The sequence below is a fragment of the Medicago sativa genome, chromosome 8 (genome assembly GCF_051527215.1).
Source record: "Medicago sativa cultivar Bolivia chromosome 8, Bolivia_mono, whole genome shotgun sequence".
Classification (NCBI taxonomy): domain Eukaryota; kingdom Viridiplantae; phylum Streptophyta; class Magnoliopsida; order Fabales; family Fabaceae; genus Medicago; species Medicago sativa.
In genome coordinates this window covers 34,454,944-34,474,775 of record NC_140756.1, presented here as the reverse complement: position 1 = coordinate 34,474,775, position 19,832 = coordinate 34,454,944, and the positions used below count along the sequence as shown (strand labels likewise).

The following is a 19,832-nucleotide window of genomic DNA, read 5'->3' as shown; positions in this document are numbered from 1 at the left end:
TTCCCCCACATGTTGGTGCCATTCTCCCGCCCCATTATAACTTTAACAATTAAGCATATAACAATTAAGAACATTTGATTAATTTCCCACACAAACTTATACTACTTTTACTCTTAAGACTTTAAAGGGTCTAAGTTAACACTAAAGATAGAACGTGTTCCTTAAAATACCTATTCATACATTTGCTCAAAGATTGCAACTGAGTGCTTTTCTCATTGGAGATTTTCACAATAAAACAAGACATGGGTATAGCATGAACATAAGAAACACAAGGAACTACTTTCATGTACAAGAAACAACCTTTAAAGAAGAGACAAAACAAAAAAAATTCATGCCATATTTTACATTAAAAACAAGCTACTAGTCATGCCTTTCACTATAAAAACAAAACAAAATAATAAAGTTCAAGGGAGTTTGGACACTACGACTCTAGACACTTTATTAGGCCCCCCCTACACTTAGGGGAAGCATTGTCCTCAATGATTCAAAAGAAAAAGAAATTAAAAAGAAGAAGAAGAAGAAGAAGAAGAAAGAAGGAGTAGAAGAAGAGTAGTAGAGAGAGAGGAGAGAAGGGAAGAGAGGAAGAGGAAAGCTCACAATTTATTGAGGTCCATATGGAGGACCTTGAAGTTACAGGTGTTGCATCATCCGACGGAGCATCTCATTATTTTCATCATTGACACGGTTGCCCCTTTGAACTTCATTGCGAAGGCCGGAGATCTCAACACCTTGCCTTTGTTGCTCGGTGCTCATCCTCTCGATTTCATTGTGAATCCATGTCCATCTTGGATTTTCATTAAGCTCACTGGCTTCATGGCCATGGTGCCCCTCTTGGTGCAGGTTAGCACCCTCTCCCATGTCATGGTGCAAGTTAGCACCGTCTCCTTCATCATCTTGCTGCTCTAGAACCTGCACATCATCAACATACAACCAATTTTCTTCCACTTCGGTGGTAGTCCAAGATGGGTTAGGAAGTAAAAACAAGATAGGCACATTTAGCTTGAGTTGGTAATGGAGGGGTGGACGTTGTTTAATGAAGTTCATAACAATGAGGGTATCTATGTTGAGTCTATTGTTGCCCTCAATGGGTTTGATCCCCTCATCTTCACCTACTCCAAAACACCTAGCTATGTATGTAATGATGCCACCCACCACTATGTCTCCCTTACCGGCTGGTTTATTACCTAAGAAGTCTAGGTAGTCAATCAAATAGAAACATGTGTTGACGGGGTGGTTGTGGAGCATTGCCCATAACATGAACAACTCATCGGTTCTAGTATTTCCTAGCTCGGTTCTACCCCAAATAGTGCAAGCCATTACCCTTTGGAGGTACCTAAGTACGGGGTTGTGGATGTTGCTAGCTTTGTTGGCTCTAGGAACATAGTTGGAAACGCCGGTGATACGTGTCCAAAAGGCAGCTGGGTCATAGTTAACCGGTTTTAGACTAGGATCCCAATGATCATGAATATATCCTTCATTTGCAAAACCTAAGGCCTCACAAAAGTGCTGAAGTGACATGTCATAATCAATATTCATCAACCGGAAAACAACTCTATGGTTAGGGTTATCATAATCCAACTTATCTTTGGTAAAAACTATTGAGCTCAAGAATTCATAAGTGAAATTTTCATAACCCCGCATAGGTTTCAGCAAATCAGTCCAACCTAACTTTCCTATCAGCCTAGAAACATCATCAAAAAGCTCTAGCACATCCAAAGTATTGGGATCAGGATAACGAGAAGGATGCAAGTGTTTAGAGATAAGATTTTTATACCTGTCCCTTTGCTTGTTGTTTTTGAACTGGATTCCATGATTCTTCACTTGTGCTTGCTTCTTTGGGGGAGGTCCTCCTTGAGAGCTTGCTGGTTCCTTACCACTTCTTCTTGAAGCCATTGACCCTTGTTGCAATTGGTTTGAAGTTTTAGGGTTTGGGAAGATTTTTGGTGGAAAGGATTGGTTTAGGGTTGGGGTTGATGTTTTAAGGAAGGTTTGTTGGTTTGGATGTGGAGATTGGTTAAGGTTTTGTGGTGTTTGGGTTGGGTTTTGAAAGATTAGGGTTTTGGTGAATTATGGGTTTGGATGGATGAAAGATGTTTTTGATTGGTGGTTTTTGTTTTGGAAGAAGTTTGTGGTTGATTGGTGAAAGAATTGAGTGATTTGGTTAAGTTTTGAGGGAGATATGAGGGTTTGAAGGTTTGGAGGTTATGGAGGTTTAAAGAGAAGTTTGAAGGTAGAGAGAGGTTTGTGGTTTGAGAATGAGGAAGAAGAAAGAAAAATTTGTATATATGGGCAACAAGAGGTCGGGCAGGGCCGTGCCACCTATTGGCACGGGCCGTGCCATCTTCCTGACTTCATGCCCATTTTTTCTTTAAAAACTTGGCACGGCCGTGCCATACCTAGCACGGGCCGTGCCACCTCTCTGGTCCTGGGGGCTTCAAAATTCTTCAATTTCTTGATTTTTTTCGAACTACACTTGGACAATTACCTACAAAACAACTGACAACAAAGAAAAACAAAACAAAAGCAATTAAATGGTGGGTTGCCTCCCACGAAGCGCTCTTTTAGTGTCATTAGCTTGACGGTTAGAAAGAGTCCTTAGAATGATCAAAGATATCATATTGTGTAGATGACGCTATAAAACGTCCTTTCACAACATGATCGTTAAGCATACAACAAGAGTAAAGAGCGGGACCTTTCATAACATTTTCCAACTCAAATCCTACCATCTTATCACTCACTTGAAAGACTATCCTACCGTTCTTGACATCTATAAGAGCTCCCGCAGTGGCTAGGAAAGGTCTACCTAGGATTATGGGGACGTCTTCGTCCTCCGCAATGTCAACGACTACAAAATCAGTTGGGATATATATCCCTTCTATCTTAACGGGTATGTCCTCAACAAATCCTACAAGTTTCATGGTAGAACGATCAGCTAGCTTCAACTCTATTTCGGTAGGTTTCAATTCTCCTATCCCTATCCTTTTAAGAAGAGACAAAGGCAGCAAACTAACACTAGCTCCTACGTCACATAAGGCTTTGTTTATGGTTTCATTCCCAATTTCACACGGTATGGCAAAGCTACCTGGATTTCTAAGCTTAGGGGGTGCTTCTTGGATGATTGCACTAGTTTCCTTGGCCAAGGCTATTGTCTCATTATGCTCTATAGCCCTTTTCTTTGAAAAAATTTCCTTTAAAAACTTGGCATATAGAGGCATCCTAAACAAAGCTTCAGCAAAGGGAAGTTTAATGCAAATCTTCCTAAGTATGTTAACAAATTTTTCAAACTTACCCTCTAGTTTAAGCTTATCAAGATTTAAGGGGGATGGAGTTTTGTTTTCTTCAAGCGGTTTTGCTTCTTCTATCACAATTTTATCACCTAAAGGCTTGACACTTTCTTTCCCAATGTTTTTAACCTTAGCAAAAGTTTTGCCTAACTTACTACCCCCAAAAGATATGACATTAACTTGGGCTTTGGGATTGGCTTCGGTTTGACCAGGAAAGACTCCCGGTGTTAGGGAAGAGGTAGCCACTTGTTGGGCTATTTGAGCGATTTGAGTTTCAAGCATTTTAGAGCGAGTAGCAATAGAATCAACCTTGGTATTGAGCTTGGAAAGAGAATCATTCAGAAATCCGGTTTGGTTTTTAAGTTCTTGAAGTTGTTTAGTTTGGTTGGCAATAGAATTTTCCAACAAAATTTCCAAATTGGATTTCTGAGTGAATCTTTGCTTGTTTGCATAACCGGGTGGTGCTACTTGTCCATAGGGATTTTGGTTTTTATAAAATTTTTGATTTTGTCGCATCCCTTGGTTGTATTGAGCATAATTCATTTGCTCAACACCATTAATAGCACTACCTAGTTGGCAATCAACACCAGCATGACCAGTTATACCACATATTTCACAAGAAGGAGTAGAAGCAGAATTGATAGCACTGACATTGAGTTTTTCAAGTTTTTCAGTTAGTGTATCAATTTTAGAAGCAAGGTGGTCATAGTTAGAGACTTCGTACATACCTGCCTCCTTTTTGGAGGATGAGGAACTAGTGATGGCTCTCTCGTCCGTCCATTTGTAATGATTTTGAGCCATGTCTTCAATCAGGGCATACGCCTCCGTGTAGTTCTTGTTCATAAGTGCTCCACCTGCAGCTGCATCAACAAACATCTTAGTGGTATAAGACAAGCCATTATAAAAAGTGTGGACTATAAGCCACTTCTCTAGGCCATGGTGGGGACAAAGTCTTAGCATTTCTTTGAAACGCTCCCACGCATCATAGAGATATTCCCCATCTTTTTGGTTGTACCGCGTGATTTGGTCTCTAAGTTTAGCGGTTTTAGATGGTGGAAAGAAACGGGCAAGGAATGCTTGTCTCATCTGATCCCATGAGGTAATGGAACCGACTTCGAGGGAATGGAACCAAGCGCTAGCTCTATCCCTTAAGGAAAAGGGAAAGAGATGAAGTCTTACGGCTTCTTGGTTCTCCTTCATGGTTCCACTAATTCGTAGGAAAACAGAGATGTGAAGATTGGGATCCTCAGTGGGGGATCCCGAGAATTGGTTTTGCTGCATCAAGTTAAGTAGGGCAGGCTTAATTTCGAAATTGTCATCCTCAACCGTTGGGTACACAATAACAGCTTGTGGCTCAGCCGTAGACGGCGTTGCATACTCTTTGAGAGTGCGATTGGCCATGGCGGTGTTATTTCGTGCGTCTCTCTTTCGTTTATGCAAATACCTTTCGATCTCGTTGATTATTACAACTCGATTTCTGGTTTTTCGCATAAAAAATTGAGAACCCAAGAAGTTAACGATAACAGAAAAATAAAAGGCTAAAAATAAAAAGAGAGAGAAAAGAGAAAGAAGAAGAGAGAATTCTAATCACTAAGAAAAAGCTAATTAAATTAGTTAACTCCCCGGCAACGGCGCCAAAAACTTGATAGGGCCAAACCGCAAGTGTACGACCTATCGAAGTAATAGTTGTAAGTAGAGTATCGTTTCACTAGGGAGTTGGTCAATCTAATTAACTTTTAGAAAATGATTAGAAGAGAAAGAAATAAGAAGTTGGAGAGTGCAGTTTTTGAAAGTAAATAACAATAATATTAAAAAGCCTCGGGATCATTGGTTCATCATAATAACGAATCTTTTCACTAGCAAGCCTTAAACTTATAATTATACGTTAATCTTAATTACTAAGGACAAGTTTCTCTTTAGCATATCACAGCTCCTCTCGAAGTCAGTGAGTGTATCCCTCCAACAACCACACCTATTCTCATGGGTGATTGCCTTTGGGACCCTTGAAGATCGAAACTTTATGTGTCCCAAGGTTTGCTAGACTATTCTCATGTTTCGCAAACCTTGTCTAAATTCACTTGCTCGGATATCAAAGCTCCGCGTTCGCTTTATGAATTGATATCTGTGATGATGAATTAACCATTATCAAACCCTCCGCGTTCGCTTCCACAGTTTGATAATAATTAATTCATGTTAAAACGGTGAATTTAGATTAGGAATTAAGGTAACAAATAATTAGGGTTTAAGGCTTGGCTTGATCCGGATTACGTCATTAGACTTATCCAACGATCACAAGACAAAGAAGTCTACTCACTCATGTTCATCGTAGACATGGGGGAAGAAGAGAGAATGCGATAAAAGTAAATTGCAAAGAAGAACGTAAATAAAGTAAAGAACTTTTATTGAAATAAAGACTTGAAATATTCAAAGTAAAGGTGAATGTTTATGGTGGAGAGCTACTCTATTTATAGCTTTACAATTGACTTAAAAACTAAGCAACTAAAAGGATAAAACGGTAAAGCTGCAACAGGGTAACTTGGGCCCGAAGAAAAAGCAGCAAAAGTGAATCTGGGGACGGGCACGGCCGTGCCACATGTTGGCACGGGCCGTGCCAAGCTTCTGAGTATGGGGGAACATATTTTTGTCCCGTATCTTCGTATTCTTGCGCTGTATTTGCTCCAGTCCTCTTTCTTTCGCTCCAAGGCACCTTCCACCATATATTCGTTCTTAAAATAAAAATAAAAGACAATTTAAAGTAAAATATTCTAAAAGGAAATAAAATGCAATAAAATCAAATCAAATCTTAAATAAAACTAAACTAAATAATGCATTAAATTAGACTATTCTATGACTCATCAGCTTCTTAGTCAACCCTTTTCCTGAATTAAATCTTCAAAGAATATTCAGGAAATCTTCACGTTTAAAATAAATAACCAAGTAAGCGGAACAAGACACATTATGATGGCGTACCAACATGTTAAGACATCTTGTCTGACATCTTGCTAAAACTATTGTTTTAACAAAATGTAGCCAACACATGTCTACAAACCCAAGAAAGTGTTTCTTTTCTTACATTTTTCTCATTTGTGTTGTTTTCGAATGAAACTATTTGCAATTTATCTCTTTGAACATACAAGTAAAAAGAAAGTATCACTTAATTATTTAAAAAATACATATTATTTAATTATTATTTTTTCTATTTTTTTTCAGTTTCGTGAGTGTTTTTAAATTATGCTTTTAAAATCTTGTGACCACACAAAATTATTATTTTTTCTATTTTTTTTCAGTTTCGTGAGTGTTTTTAAATTATGCTTTTAAAATCTTGTGACCACACAAAAGTTTCACCTTTGATCTTGTCCCTCATGAAACGAGTATTTAATATTAAAAAAAAAACTATGAATGAAAATTTCAAGTCGTGTATTAATGCAAATTCTACGGTATACAAGAGAAAAATGGGTTACACAATGTACATATAATTTATATGTGCATATTAGACAAAGTTATATACTTCCTTTGGTCCTTTTTTATAAGAGATAAATGGGTAAGAAAAAGTTGACATGTTTGATTCATAATATCGATCAAATACATCAATTAATGTTTAACCATTTTTCTTTTATAAAAAGAAACAAAAGGAGTATTACAGAGGAGGGATAATTAAATATGTTCATGCTGGTTTGGATCCCAATACAAGAAAGATTTTTTCCTTACAAAAATAAATTATATTCATTCATTCAAATTGATAAAGTATATCGATATAATATAAATTGAAAATCGCTAAAAAGAAAAAGGATGAATATGCGAACAAACTTACATCTTCCCTGTTAATAGCATAAAACAACACAATATTTATGCCTACAAATATGATTATATTCAAGTCTACGGAATACCCATATCTCCAGATCTGCAATGCAGACGACTCTCTGTGCTTGCTCAAAGCTCATTTTTCTATTTGAATAAAATAAACACCGAAATAAGACGCGAAATCCAAAACACATTTTTGTAGCTATATGAAAAACATTCAAAATATGTGGAAATCACTTGTTTAACTAAAAAAAAAATTGGAGTAGTGTTTTGAGATCAAAATTAATCTTAAATCACCTATCTTCAATAGATAAATTGATAAAAGATAATGACGGTTAGGGTTTGAGAAGGAGAGAAGAGAGAAAAAAGAAAAGAGGCCACGATACATGAAGATTGGAAGGGCGAAGGTTCAACAAACCATATCAAAATCATAATTATATGACAGGTGCATTGATACGACGGGATAAGGTGCTTGTAGTATAATCAATATCAAATTTGTACAATTTTCCTAGTTAGCATATAGATCACGAGCGATACGGATATGGAGTGATTCCCTTAAAATAGAAAAGGAAAAAGCCTCTCAGCATTCTATTTTGCATAGTCAAATAGTGGATCCCATATACAATCAAATTAAATTAGGTGGGTTTCTAGTAGGTGTCTTTCCACGATGATGCTATTTAGTGAACAAGTTTCACTCATTTGCAAAAACAAAAAATTGTTTCAAAAAATTTGATCTATATCATTTTTTAACGTAATATTAATTATTTTTTTCAAGTATAATTCTAATTAATATTATTTATCACTTTCAATGTAATATATTCTACTTTGTATTTATAATAATGATGAATGCACTAATACTTGACAATGCCATTCAAAATTATTTTTCTCTCTCTTTCACTTATACATTTTTTTAAATGAAATTATTTTGGAAGGGAGAGAGTGTAAGACAAATATATATTAGTCTAATTAATTTAATGGGCAGGTGTGTAGCTTGCCTATATGCTTTCAGGTGGTTGTTCAAATATCAAGGGTTATGATCCAACTATTCGCTAGACCAATCTATTCTCTCATGTCTTAGCCATCACAATCTTCATGACTCGGTCGTACCGAAAACGTGATCAAACAAAGCATAAAGTAAATTGAACGGGCTCTTTGCTCTTGGTCATGAGAGAATGTTCATAAAGTGTTCTTGTATGGTCACCAATTTCACACATTCGTGCCTACTGCAGCTGGAGGATCAGAGCTAACTTCCAGAGATGGGACCTGAGGGATGGACACAAAACCAATCCCATGTTCTAAATGAATCTATCTTTCCAGTAGTTTGAGAGCAATGAACCACCCATTATGGAAAAACTCCTAGATAAAACATGATTGAAAGTTGCCACACCAAGGAGATCTCGAAAGAAGAGGAAATCGAACTGCAAACATACAGTTGTACACATATTTAAGGTCAATTAACTGCTCAACCTTACTCCTTAATGGTTGCATGAAGATCCCATAAAGAAATAGATAAATGGATTGTCAAAAATGGGTACCTAATAAGGTAATAATGCTTAGTCATAAAATCAACAATTAGAAACTGAGACCTGTCAATGGCAATGTGTGCCAAATTTGAATCAAGATTAGCTTAGCTATTTTTCCGCCCTGTATGATGATTAGTTTCACAGGTTATTTTTTTGGCTTCCAACCCGAATTCTAAAAACATACGATAATTGAACCCCAAAGAGTGATAAAAAGCATCGCCTTAGACAATAGGCTACGCTCGCATATGAGACGGCTGAAAAACATCCCTTATACCTTTAGGCAACACTTTTTCTACTTTTGGCCATGATTTTCAGTTGTTCCTAGAGAGGATAAATGTTGTAGTGACTTGATTGTGATGATTATATAAAGCTCCCTGAAAGGATTTAATTTTCCTGAGACATATTATTAAAATTATTGGAGAGATCACATCATTTGTTCATTTTAAAGATTAGAAAATAAATTTGTTATTTTGTTATAATCGATTTTATGATGATCGTATAAATATTTATCAAAGCTCCTGAAGAGATTTTAAAATTTGTTGATGATAGAAAGGTTTGAAATAAATATGTTGGATGCGCAAAGTTTGTTTGGATTTGCAAATTTGTTATTTAACTGAGATTTTGTGCATCTAGAAAATTATTAAAATAATTTTATATGGACAAATCTAGTTAATTTTGTAGTAGAATGATTGCGATGTCATTTGACATGAACAAAGATCATGTCATGTCTCAAGAAAATTATAAACTTAAATTCCGAAAGTACCATATCTTAGTTCAAATAAGAACACTAACATATTTTGCTAATTATATATATCGTGGAATTTCATTTTTGTCAATATTAGTAAACACATATATTTGAGAAAAGTCAATCATACAATATTTTGCTCGAGCACATGGAAATGTCAGTTACATCAAAAAAGTGAAGAATGCTCTTTATTAAGGATTATGATTTAACACATACACAAAACTTGTGATTTTCATATTCTATAAGAAGCACCTTTCAACAACTCAAGATGAAGATAATATATCGAACACAACTATTTTGGATAAGAATATGGAGATAAACCACATTTTTCTACAAAGTCATCATCAAGTAAAGTTTTTGAGAAACTTGTACTATAAGGATTGGTTTTCGTCGTCTCAGAGAAAATTTTCTTCATGAGAGGGAGAAATAAACGTGTTCTACACTCTTTCCCTTCACCATAATTTTATCACATTGAGTTTTCCTGATAAGGTTTTTAACGAGGCAGTTTACACTCAAAATGATATTGTATCATTTTTCCTTCACTATAATTTTTTAGCAGTATGTTTATTTTAGTAAAGTTTTAGTGAGACATATCCTCGATGAATATCCAAAGAGAAGTGTTATGAATATATTCTTAGTGGATGTCCATTAGTCATTAGGCCAAACAATTGGTACATTATATTAACCCATTTCCATAATCTTGTATTTCCCTAAAAATATGGTGTATTTGTAATAGAATTATACACATCACAAATACTCTTTCTCTCACTTTTCTCTCTTTCTCTTCATCATCTCTATTTTGATTACAACACAGATATAATCTTTTTTTTTTATCTCAATTTTACTAACAAGTTTTAACCAACTCATAACCATAAATAATTAACCTATCAATTCTAACTAACTCCAACAATCTTAACAATGACCGAGGGAGATTTGGCAGAGCCAATAGACTAATTTAAAACAGAAAGTCAGTTCTACAACAAATTTTAATATATGAAACCTTTTTCTGCCTGCATGTAAAGCCTTTTGTTTATAAAATCTAATCTAAAATAATTTATTATTGATAGGTTTAAAGTGAGGTCTTTACTAACTTTACCCTTAAGTGGGGTCTAAAATATTTTTTTTTAGGGAATAAACACATCAATATTGTAAAACTTTTTTTCTTTAAAAAAAATAATTAATGTAAAACTTTTTTATACATACACCTAAGAAATAGCACCAATTAGACCAAACATATACGTGTAAAAACATTATAGGAACTAAGGTTGAAAAGAGGTATTATAGTTTGATTTAGTTAAATAAATGTATACAAGAATTTTACTCATCAGTTCATATAAATCAATCTTCTTAGCGAAAAAGTTGTTTCAATGTTTCTAGAATTTGAAAACATGTATTTAAAATGACAACAAAATGTCAGATTTCTTGGAATTTAAAACCACATGGTATAAATATTTTAATTGCATAAAATCAATCATGGAGCGCGAGATCAAATAATGTATAGTGAACAGTTCGTACATTAAGGGTAGTTGGCACTTGTTAATTTATGTCCCCCTCTTTTCTGTTCTTTTTATTTCTATCTATATATTTAAGGTGCTGCAGTTGGAGATCCCTCTGCGCTCTTTATTTTGCTTAAAAAAAGAATGTATAGTGAACAGTTGGTACATTAAGGGTGGTTGGCACTTGTTAATTTAATTTATTGATGACTACTTGCCTCTATCGTACTGTAGACTACATATCCATAATTATAGAACTCTCTACAACATTTTAAGGGATATGCTAAAAAAAAACAAAACTTAAAACACTTGTTAAAAAGTTTTAAAATGAATTCTTCTTGATGTTAACCTTATGATACACAAGGAAAATAAGTCTTCGTAATTTGGTGTTCAGTCTAGAGATAAGTAAAGTTTGGTCAAAGATCTTTTTATCAAAGAATGATACTCAATTTTTTTTTAAATAATTTGTCCTTTGTAAAACTCACTAAGCATTTGAGTTCAATTAATTATTTAGTTTAAAAATAATATCTTAAAAATTATGCATTTAACGCATTCACATTTTAAAAATATACCTTTTCTAGGTAGAACTCATCACACATTTCTTTAAAAAAATTCACTTATTTCCTTTTAGGTTACTTTATAAGTGTTCAGAACTTGTTAGCATGACCACTAAACCAACTCAAGTGAGTTGCAATATAATCAAACTTTGTATCAGGAAAATGGAACTTGATACCTTAAAAGGACACACTCTAAAGTCTCAAGTCAACACAACTAAACCAACTCAAGTGAGTTGCAATATAATATTGTTATAAAATTAACGTATCATGAGAAGCTAATAGTGGAACGGTAAAGCCTTCAATATTCTGATGATGAATGATATGATATTACATTTCGAAAGCTTAAATATAGTTATATTTGTAAGCATTTGAAGATGCTTTTGGAAGAAGAATGGATTGAACTGTTGTTTGATTTTTCTACATTATATTATTATAGATGTTTCCAAACTCTATGTTAATCAAAACATAATTGGAAACATATTAAAATGAATAGCAACTTTTTAACAATTCTAGTTTTCTTTGATAGATTGCCATTTTTTTTTGTGGTGACCGAAGTTTGAACCCCAGACCTTGCATATATTATGCATTGTCCATACCAACTGAACTAAGCTCACGAAGATATTGCCATTTATTTATATTAGCATATTCTAGAAATTGGAACAATAATTTAAACAGATATGCATGGAGGCACATCATGTAGTGGACCCCATAATTTGATTAGGTTTCCATGTTCGATAGTGTATCAACTTCTATTTAAGGCAAGGGATTGCATACATTTTCTTCACATCAAATCAACCCTTTTTACTTTCTTCTCTTTCTTCTTTTAGTAAATTTACTTTCTTCCCAAAAATGGTGCTTGCTGGTAAACTTATTACTGAACTTGGGATCAAAACACCCGCTGAAAGGTTCTTCAAACTATTTGCATCAGAACTTCATGAAGTGCAAAAACACTGTGAAAGAGTTCATGAAACCAAGCTGCATGAGGGTGAAGATTGGCATCACACTGATTCGGTCAAACACTGGACTTATGTCATAGGTAATTATATTTCTAACTAATTTAACTTGCCAACAAAATCATCTTGTTGGACTTGGATTTTTCTATCATTTAAGTTTATTTACGTGTTGATCACATTACTTAGTTTAGTTTATTATGTTTCATCACAAAAATAAAGCTTCAAGATAGCCGTTGCTATTTTCAATAAAATAATAATAATAATAATAATAATAATAATAATAATAATAATAATAATAATAATAATAATAATAATAATAATAATAATAATAATAATAATAATAATAATAATAATAATAATAAAAGATATGTAAAAAAGCAGATCCTTTCCATTTTTAATAAGGATCCAGTATTGTACAATTTTTTGCTGTTTATATTAGATCCACCATCAATAATAATATTTGTCTAATATGGATCTCTAAAAAATGTTTAAGGGTGAACCGTTATCATTTGTAGTACAACAATGAATTTAATAATTAAAAAAATTAAAGAGATGTACAAAAAGGTAGATCCTTAACATTTTTTAGTAAGATTGCACTCTAAAACTGCTGTTATTTTTTTTTTGGTATTAATTGCCCATGAAATAACAACAGATGGTAAGGTACACACATGTCATGAGAAGGTTGAAGAAATTGATGAACAACACAAGAAAGGTACTTACAAGCTCTTTGGGGGAGATATTGATGAGCACTATAAGGACTTTAAGCTCATCCTTGAAGTAATTGATAAGGGTGATGGCACTGCTGCTGCTAAATGGACAGTTGAATATGAGAAGATCAATGAGGATATTGACCCTCCAAATGGCTGGATGGACTACTTATGCAAATGTACTCGAGATATTGATGCTCATCTTGTCAAGCAGGCCAAGGTTGCTCTATAAGTCATAAAGACAGTAACAAATACTCCCTCCGATTCTAAATATACGGAAAATTGACTTTTTAGATTCATTCATTTAATGATGTATATATGTGGTTAATAATATGGACCATATATTTTGTCGAAAAAAAAATAATAATATGGACCATATACATCATTAAATGAATGAACCTAAAAAGTCAATTTTGTTTATATTTAAAAACGGAGGGAGTAACTAATAATGGCTTAATCCATGGGGTTGGCTTAAGTGTTCATCTTTAATAATAAATGTGATGTCATATTGTTGCATATGGTTCTATTGATGTTTCGTCTGTATGTGTGATCGGTTGAAGTGTGCTTAAACTAAATTTAGTAATGCAAATCAATAAATGAATATTCATACTTTTTAGTTTATATTTTGTATGAGCAAAATTTTCTAATTTTTACACAACAATACAAACGTTACAGGTTTCTCTATCAAACAAACTCATCAACCTTTTAACTTCATTTTTTTTTATAAGCTTTTCGTTCCTACAGCTGGTCAATATGTTATGTATTCACAACATACTCCGGTGGAAGGGGTGCATCCTGTAATACCAATTCCAACATACTGCTATACGTACTAAGCTTTTTTTTTTTTTTTTTTCTTTCTAAATTAAGAGCACAATGATATTACAGAGAATAGAAGGTTTCTCAACTAGACTATCATTTGTGTTCATATATATTCTAAAAAAAAATAAAAAAATACATAACACTACTAAAAAACCAAAAATTAGTGAGGAAAATTTAGTCAGGGAAAACATGAAATCCCTCTCTAATTCCGTCACTAAATTTTGCGACCAAGGATTTTGTGAGATTTTATTTTTTCGATCACTAATTTCCCTCCCTAATTTTGTTTTTCCTAGTAGTGTAAAAAAATAAATGGGGGACATAAACCTAGCTCAGTAAATCCACACAAACGTGTAGGTCAGCATTATTTAATCCTAAAACTAATAAACGGTCTTCAGTGTGGTGATTGAACCTTTCATTAACACGGAAGCGGGTAAATGTACCATGAACTCCCAGCAAAAAGGCAGCAAACTAAACACCTTTTCGAGCACCAGAGTCCCGGGTAATATAAAAAATTAAAACAAAGGTATTCAATATGGTGATTGGACCGATCGTCAACACGGAAGCAGGTATATGTACCATCAACTCGCTACAACAAAGACAACAAGCTAAACGACCCTTTCGAGCCCCCACAATCCAAGTAAAACATAGTGAATGACGAATCTAAACTAGCGTATATTTAATCGTCTCCCAACGCAAAAGAGATTCAAGATCTATCAACTCCCTGCAAAACAACAACAGGCTATAATCGCTCTTTCGAGCCAAACCAATTGAAACAGATTCATTAGAATGACAATGTGACATAAACCACAGCACACACCAGAACTGGACATTCAAAGCAGTAACCAATCTTTTTGAGTTCAATCACGAAGGATTGAAACAGATTTAAGACCATTCCAATTACTCCGACACGGTGGAAGAAAACCTTGAATCCTTCATATCTTAACATATTTGGGTTAGAATCAGAAAACCAAAGCAACACGAGAACACCAGTCAAACAAATCGAGACGGATGCGGTGATGATAGCTGTTATACCCTAATTTTGGACCTAAAAATACTTGTTCAAAACTTTCTTTCATCTTTGATATATGCCTATTATCCTTGAACATTTGTCAGTCTGCTATTGTTTACACTAACATTTCACTCTGCTTTATCTCTCAACTTAGCTTTAAAAATCTTTTCAACTGTGTATTTGTCCATGTTTTCTTGCATTTCAAGTCATCCAAAAACATCTTTCTTGCATTTTAAGTCATTTGATATGTCTCTGATCAATTGCATCTTTCTCTGCATCTTATTTCAATATTATTTGCAAAATTCATAAAAAAGGGCATTTTAGTCATTTCCTATGTTAAAATTTCTTTCAACCTTTGAAAAATTGTTTGAGTCTTTTCAAATGGTTTGAATGAGTCCTTATTTCAATTCTATGTCAAAATCCCTTTCAAAAATTGCATTTGAAGTCATTTTGAGTCAGTTTAGCCCCTAGGGGCATTTTAGTCTTTTCATGTGTTAAAACTCTGTTTAAATTCTAAAAATTGTCTCTGAGTCTTTTCAATTGGTTTAAATAAACTCTTGCTTTAATTTCATGATAAAATCCATTTTAAAATTGCATTTGAGTCGCTTTGAGTCGTTTTAGTCCCTAGGGGCATTTTGGTCATTTCACATAAAATTTCTGATTCATTTTAATCTGCTTTGTTGTTTTTAATCGTCTCGCTTTACGTTAATTTTCAATTTACTTTTTCAATTCAATTTTAGTTTTAATTTTCATTTTGGTCCTTGTACTTTTGTTATTTGCATTTAAATCCTTTTTCAAGTTTGTTAGAGTCAAAGTCAAGGTTTGTTAAGTTCAAATACACATGGCATTGTTTCATTGGTCCATCAATCCCATTCATCACCTATAAATAGATGAGTCATGGTCAAGGTCAATGACTAATTATTTTTTTCAATGATTTTCACAAAAAAATCACAAACTTCATATTTATTTTCTCTCAATTTTCCCTCTCCTCTAACTAACTTTCTCATCCCTAACAAACTTCCACCACCCTAACTAACTTCTTCCACCACCTTCAACCATCACAACAACCTTTAACCACCTTCAATCTTCATCCCTAACCACCACATTCAACACCAAAAACCTCCATAACCAAAAGCTTCAATCTAATTTCATCTTCAACCTCCATAAACCAACCTTCACCTTCAACAATCTTCATCATCAAAAAAACTTCCAAAATCACTACGGTAATTTCCGATTCGTAACTGATTCGCATAATTCACCACTGAATTTTCCAGCGTTCATCACCATATTCAACATCACCGTGTTCAAATCCAGAAGAATGAGCAGAAATTCGGACTGTTCGGAAAAAGGAAAGGCTGCGTAGTGAAGAACAGAGGAGAAACGGGATCAACAACAACGTTTTCATGATCCACAACCCAAGAACGTGAATCTCAGCCAGCGAGGAAGAAGAAACCAGTATCGCACAAGGGGACACAAACCGAGTTCATCCAAACACAAAACCGAAATCAAGGGAAGAAGGAGCGGTGTTTACAGTTCGTGAGAGAATTCGGATCTGTAGCCATCAACAAACAGGCCGAACTCGAGCATTAAAGCAACCAGGCCAAAGTCAGCACCAAAACGAGCTCAGATTCGCGAAATGGAGCAAGGAGTGTTCGAACAGTTCGAACAGCGTACAACAGTCATCGCATAACCACAGAACAGAACAGAGAAAGGTAAGAATAGAGGTATTGTTTTTTCCCTCTTGGCTTATTCGAATGTTCAATTTCCGATCTAGTGCATATGAGATTTGTTTTGGGGATTTCGAGGTCGGATTCGTACTCTAAAGGAAAAAGGAATTTAGAAAATGTGCTTGTTTTAAAAAAAGGGTGGAGTGTTGAATTCCGACGTGGTGGTGCCACCACCGGCCACCGCGTCGGAATGAACAATCTCACCGGAGAAGAAGCCCCACGGGCGGCGCTGTAACTTGAGAGAGAAGAGGGACCATTTCACGTTTTTTTTTTAGTTTGTAACAAATGGTTTTTTTGCAACCCAATCTTTATATACTCAACCCAATTACCCATAAATCTTGACCCGCTCCAGCTCTCTCCAACCCATGGATCCTGGGCTGATCCAACGTGGAGCCCATTTCCTTTGTCTCTTGCTTGTTTTCTGGTTACTTTTCATCATTCCCTTGCATGCTAATTACACCCCCTGCTGTGTAAAATTCTCATGATAAAAACTCCAAATAATTTTCTATGTGTTCTCTAACTTTTTCCTCTATATTTTTGTGATTTCTTGCATGTTAAAAGACTATGAAAAATATATGAAAAATATTTGTTTGTTGTTAATTCATTTCTTTTCGATTCTTGATAAAATCTTGTTAAAAACATGTAAAAATTTTGGTGAGTCCTTATCGCAATTGTGTTGATGATTTAGATTTGTTTTATGTGAATTTTGTATGCTGAAAAATGGATAGAAAAATGCATGAATAGTAGCTTGTGATTTGTGTTGTTTTGGTGCAATTTTGAAGAACTTTTGGTGAAGGGTTTGTTTCCAATTCTTTTGCTTATAATAGTGGTTAATTGTTGAGTATTTTGGAGACCTTGTTTAGTGTTTAAATTGAAGTATGTGGTGCTGTCTTTGGATATGTGATAATTGGTTGCTTAGTTAGCAAGTTACTTGTTATGTTAATGTGTGATTTAGTGCAAAATTGGCTTAGTAGTATACTATGATTCCTTGGCACATAATTTCCTTGTAATACTCACATTGCGGCTGAACCTAAAAAACCCTTGAAAAGTGTCAAAATGTGAGAGTTGTAGGTCTTGCATTTGCCTTGGAATTTTGGTGTTTTATTAAGTGCATTTTTGCCACTTTTTGTTGTTTTTTACCATGTTGATATGCTTTATTTTCTTGCCACTTTTTTCTACTATTCAATGCCTATTATTACTAACCCTTTGTTCATTGTTTCACATCATATTTTCATCTCTTATTTCTTGCACTTTAATTTCTTGCACATTAATTTTTACCAAGAGTTAGAATGTAAAAGACCTAGGTATTTCTTGTACTTTTATTCCATGCAATTTTAATTCCTTGCAAGACCATAGAATGTAAATTAGGCCAATGATGTAAAGGACAATGGACTCTAATGATGTACACCGACACAAGCACCGACACATGCACACACATCACATAGATATTGCTAGATGTATGGCTAGGATATGCATGTTTAGATGTATGTTTAGGATTGAATGCCTTAGATGTATGCCTAGGATTTACACTTAGAAAAATCATTTTCCAAAAAAATATGAACAATATCACTCAAACCATTTTCTAAATAAACCTTGGGATCAAAATCCCATTGCATTTTCCTTTTATTTTCTTAATCAAACTTCAATGAAAATTAATCATATTTTGACTTTCTTTTGCAAAATAACTAATTCAACCTCACAATTTCACAATCTTATGCCCTTGAGGCCTCTCTCTCTCTCATTCTTCAAAATTCCAATTTTCAAACTTAAAATCAACCAACAAAAACAAAAAAACATTTTTGGAAGAGAACTACGGTGGATTTGATCCCTTAAAAGGGTACGTAGGCAAGGAATCAAAATTCCTTCAATTCAAATAAAATAAAAATTCAAACACTTTATTCTCCCTCCAATTCTTCACTTAGTAAACTCTTAGGTGTAAATATCATTTTTCAAATAGCATTTAAAAATAAAGCGCGCGCGTAGAAAATAAAGACGGTTCCTATAGGATACTATAGTCGTTATGGGTGCCTAACACCTTCCCGTATCGAAAACAACTCCCGGACCTCGATTCTCAAGGGTTTTGCTTATTTTTTCCCTTCCCAAGAAAAAATGAGATATCAAAGGTTAAAAAGGTTCAAACGTAATCAATGTTTGACACCCGAAAACCAAGATAAAACAATAGCTAGACAGACGCAAATCTCATAATAAAAAAGATCTCAGTCCATGTTATAAAACTTAAAACACCCATCAATCACCAACCCATGAGACGGACATGGTGGTGAGAACTATGAGGATGACGAAACTGCTCAAAGACTAGATCTAAACCACAAACCAGTTGACGAACACATGCAACCTCCACCCATCACAAAATGTTGGCAGTAGTGAAATGGGTCTAAGTAACATCATCCGCATCCAACTCTGTTTAAAAGAACCAACCACCTCCGTCGAAGACAGAGGCTGCGCTGAGTATTCCCAAGGTACTTTACATATGGATGTTGTTTTAAAAAAATTGTTAATACATACTCCCTCCGTTCACATTTATAACCAAAAAAACAACTTTTTAGGTACATCCAATAATTAATGTATCTAACCCATAAATGTGACCGGATAAATTAATTATTCAATGTATCTAAAAAATCATTTTTTGCTTATAAATGTGACCAGAGGGAGTATAGAATTTAAAAAATTGTCTTATATTAAGGACATATAGAAAGTAAAAATTGATTTTACAATTTGTAAAAAAATAAAAAAATTGTAAGAGTATTTGAATGAGATGATAAGAAATCTCTTTTAGCATAACCAGAACCCTAAATTCAGATTCAGTTATAGAAATACAACGGTATTAAATCTTGCAAGGTAGAACTTTCTCGATGAGTTAATCATTACAATTTCATGTAGAAGATAACTGGTTTACACAAAAACACATCGTAATTTATTACCGAATTTCTTAGAGTGAATACCCAAATTCGTCCCTGGATTTTCACGAATCGGACAAAAACGTCCCCAAATTAATCGAAATGCATAGTTTGTCCCTGAATTTAATAAACGTCAATCAAAATAGTCCTTCCGTCCAAATGCTCCGTTATTGCTGCTGAGTTGTCTTCCTGCATGGCTTGTTGTCTTGTACATGTGTCTTAAAGGAAGCCATGTGTACAAGGACCAATTTGATTGAAAAGCACAAAATTTCGGTTGTACTTTTTGAATTCAATTTTTC

General features: G+C 34.2%; 1 protein-coding gene and 1 non-coding gene across 2 annotated transcripts; both read left to right on the top strand.

Annotated features, from left to right (window-relative positions):
* Nucleotides 1-4,215: 4,215 nt before the first annotated feature.
* Nucleotides 4,216-4,322, top strand: LOC146898696 (small nucleolar RNA R71). Its single transcript, XR_015024327.1, has one exon. It is a non-coding gene; the product is annotated as a small nucleolar RNA R71 (small nucleolar RNA).
* Nucleotides 4,323-12,186: 7,864 nt separating this feature from the next.
* Nucleotides 12,187-13,684, top strand: LOC146898695 (MLP-like protein 43). Its single transcript, XM_085734127.1, has 2 exons — nt 12,187-12,439; nt 13,009-13,684. Exons 1-2 carry the CDS (start codon nt 12,253-12,255, stop codon nt 13,293-13,295), a joined length of 474 nt encoding a protein of 157 aa, XP_085590253.1. The 5' UTR covers nt 12,187-12,252; the 3' UTR covers nt 13,296-13,684.
* The last annotated feature ends 6,148 nt before the right edge of the window (nt 13,685-19,832 follow it).

What these genes read in the sequence shown, in the direction of transcription:
- LOC146898695 (XM_085734127.1), top strand. Translation starts at nt 12,253, where the DNA reads ATGGTGCTTGCTGGTAAACTTATTACTGAACTTGGGATCAAAACACCC. An exon ending in ACACTGGACTTATGTCATAG is followed by an intron (nt 12,440 to 13,008) that starts GTAATTATATTT and finishes AAATAACAACAG; the next exon opens with ATGGTAAGGTACACACATGT.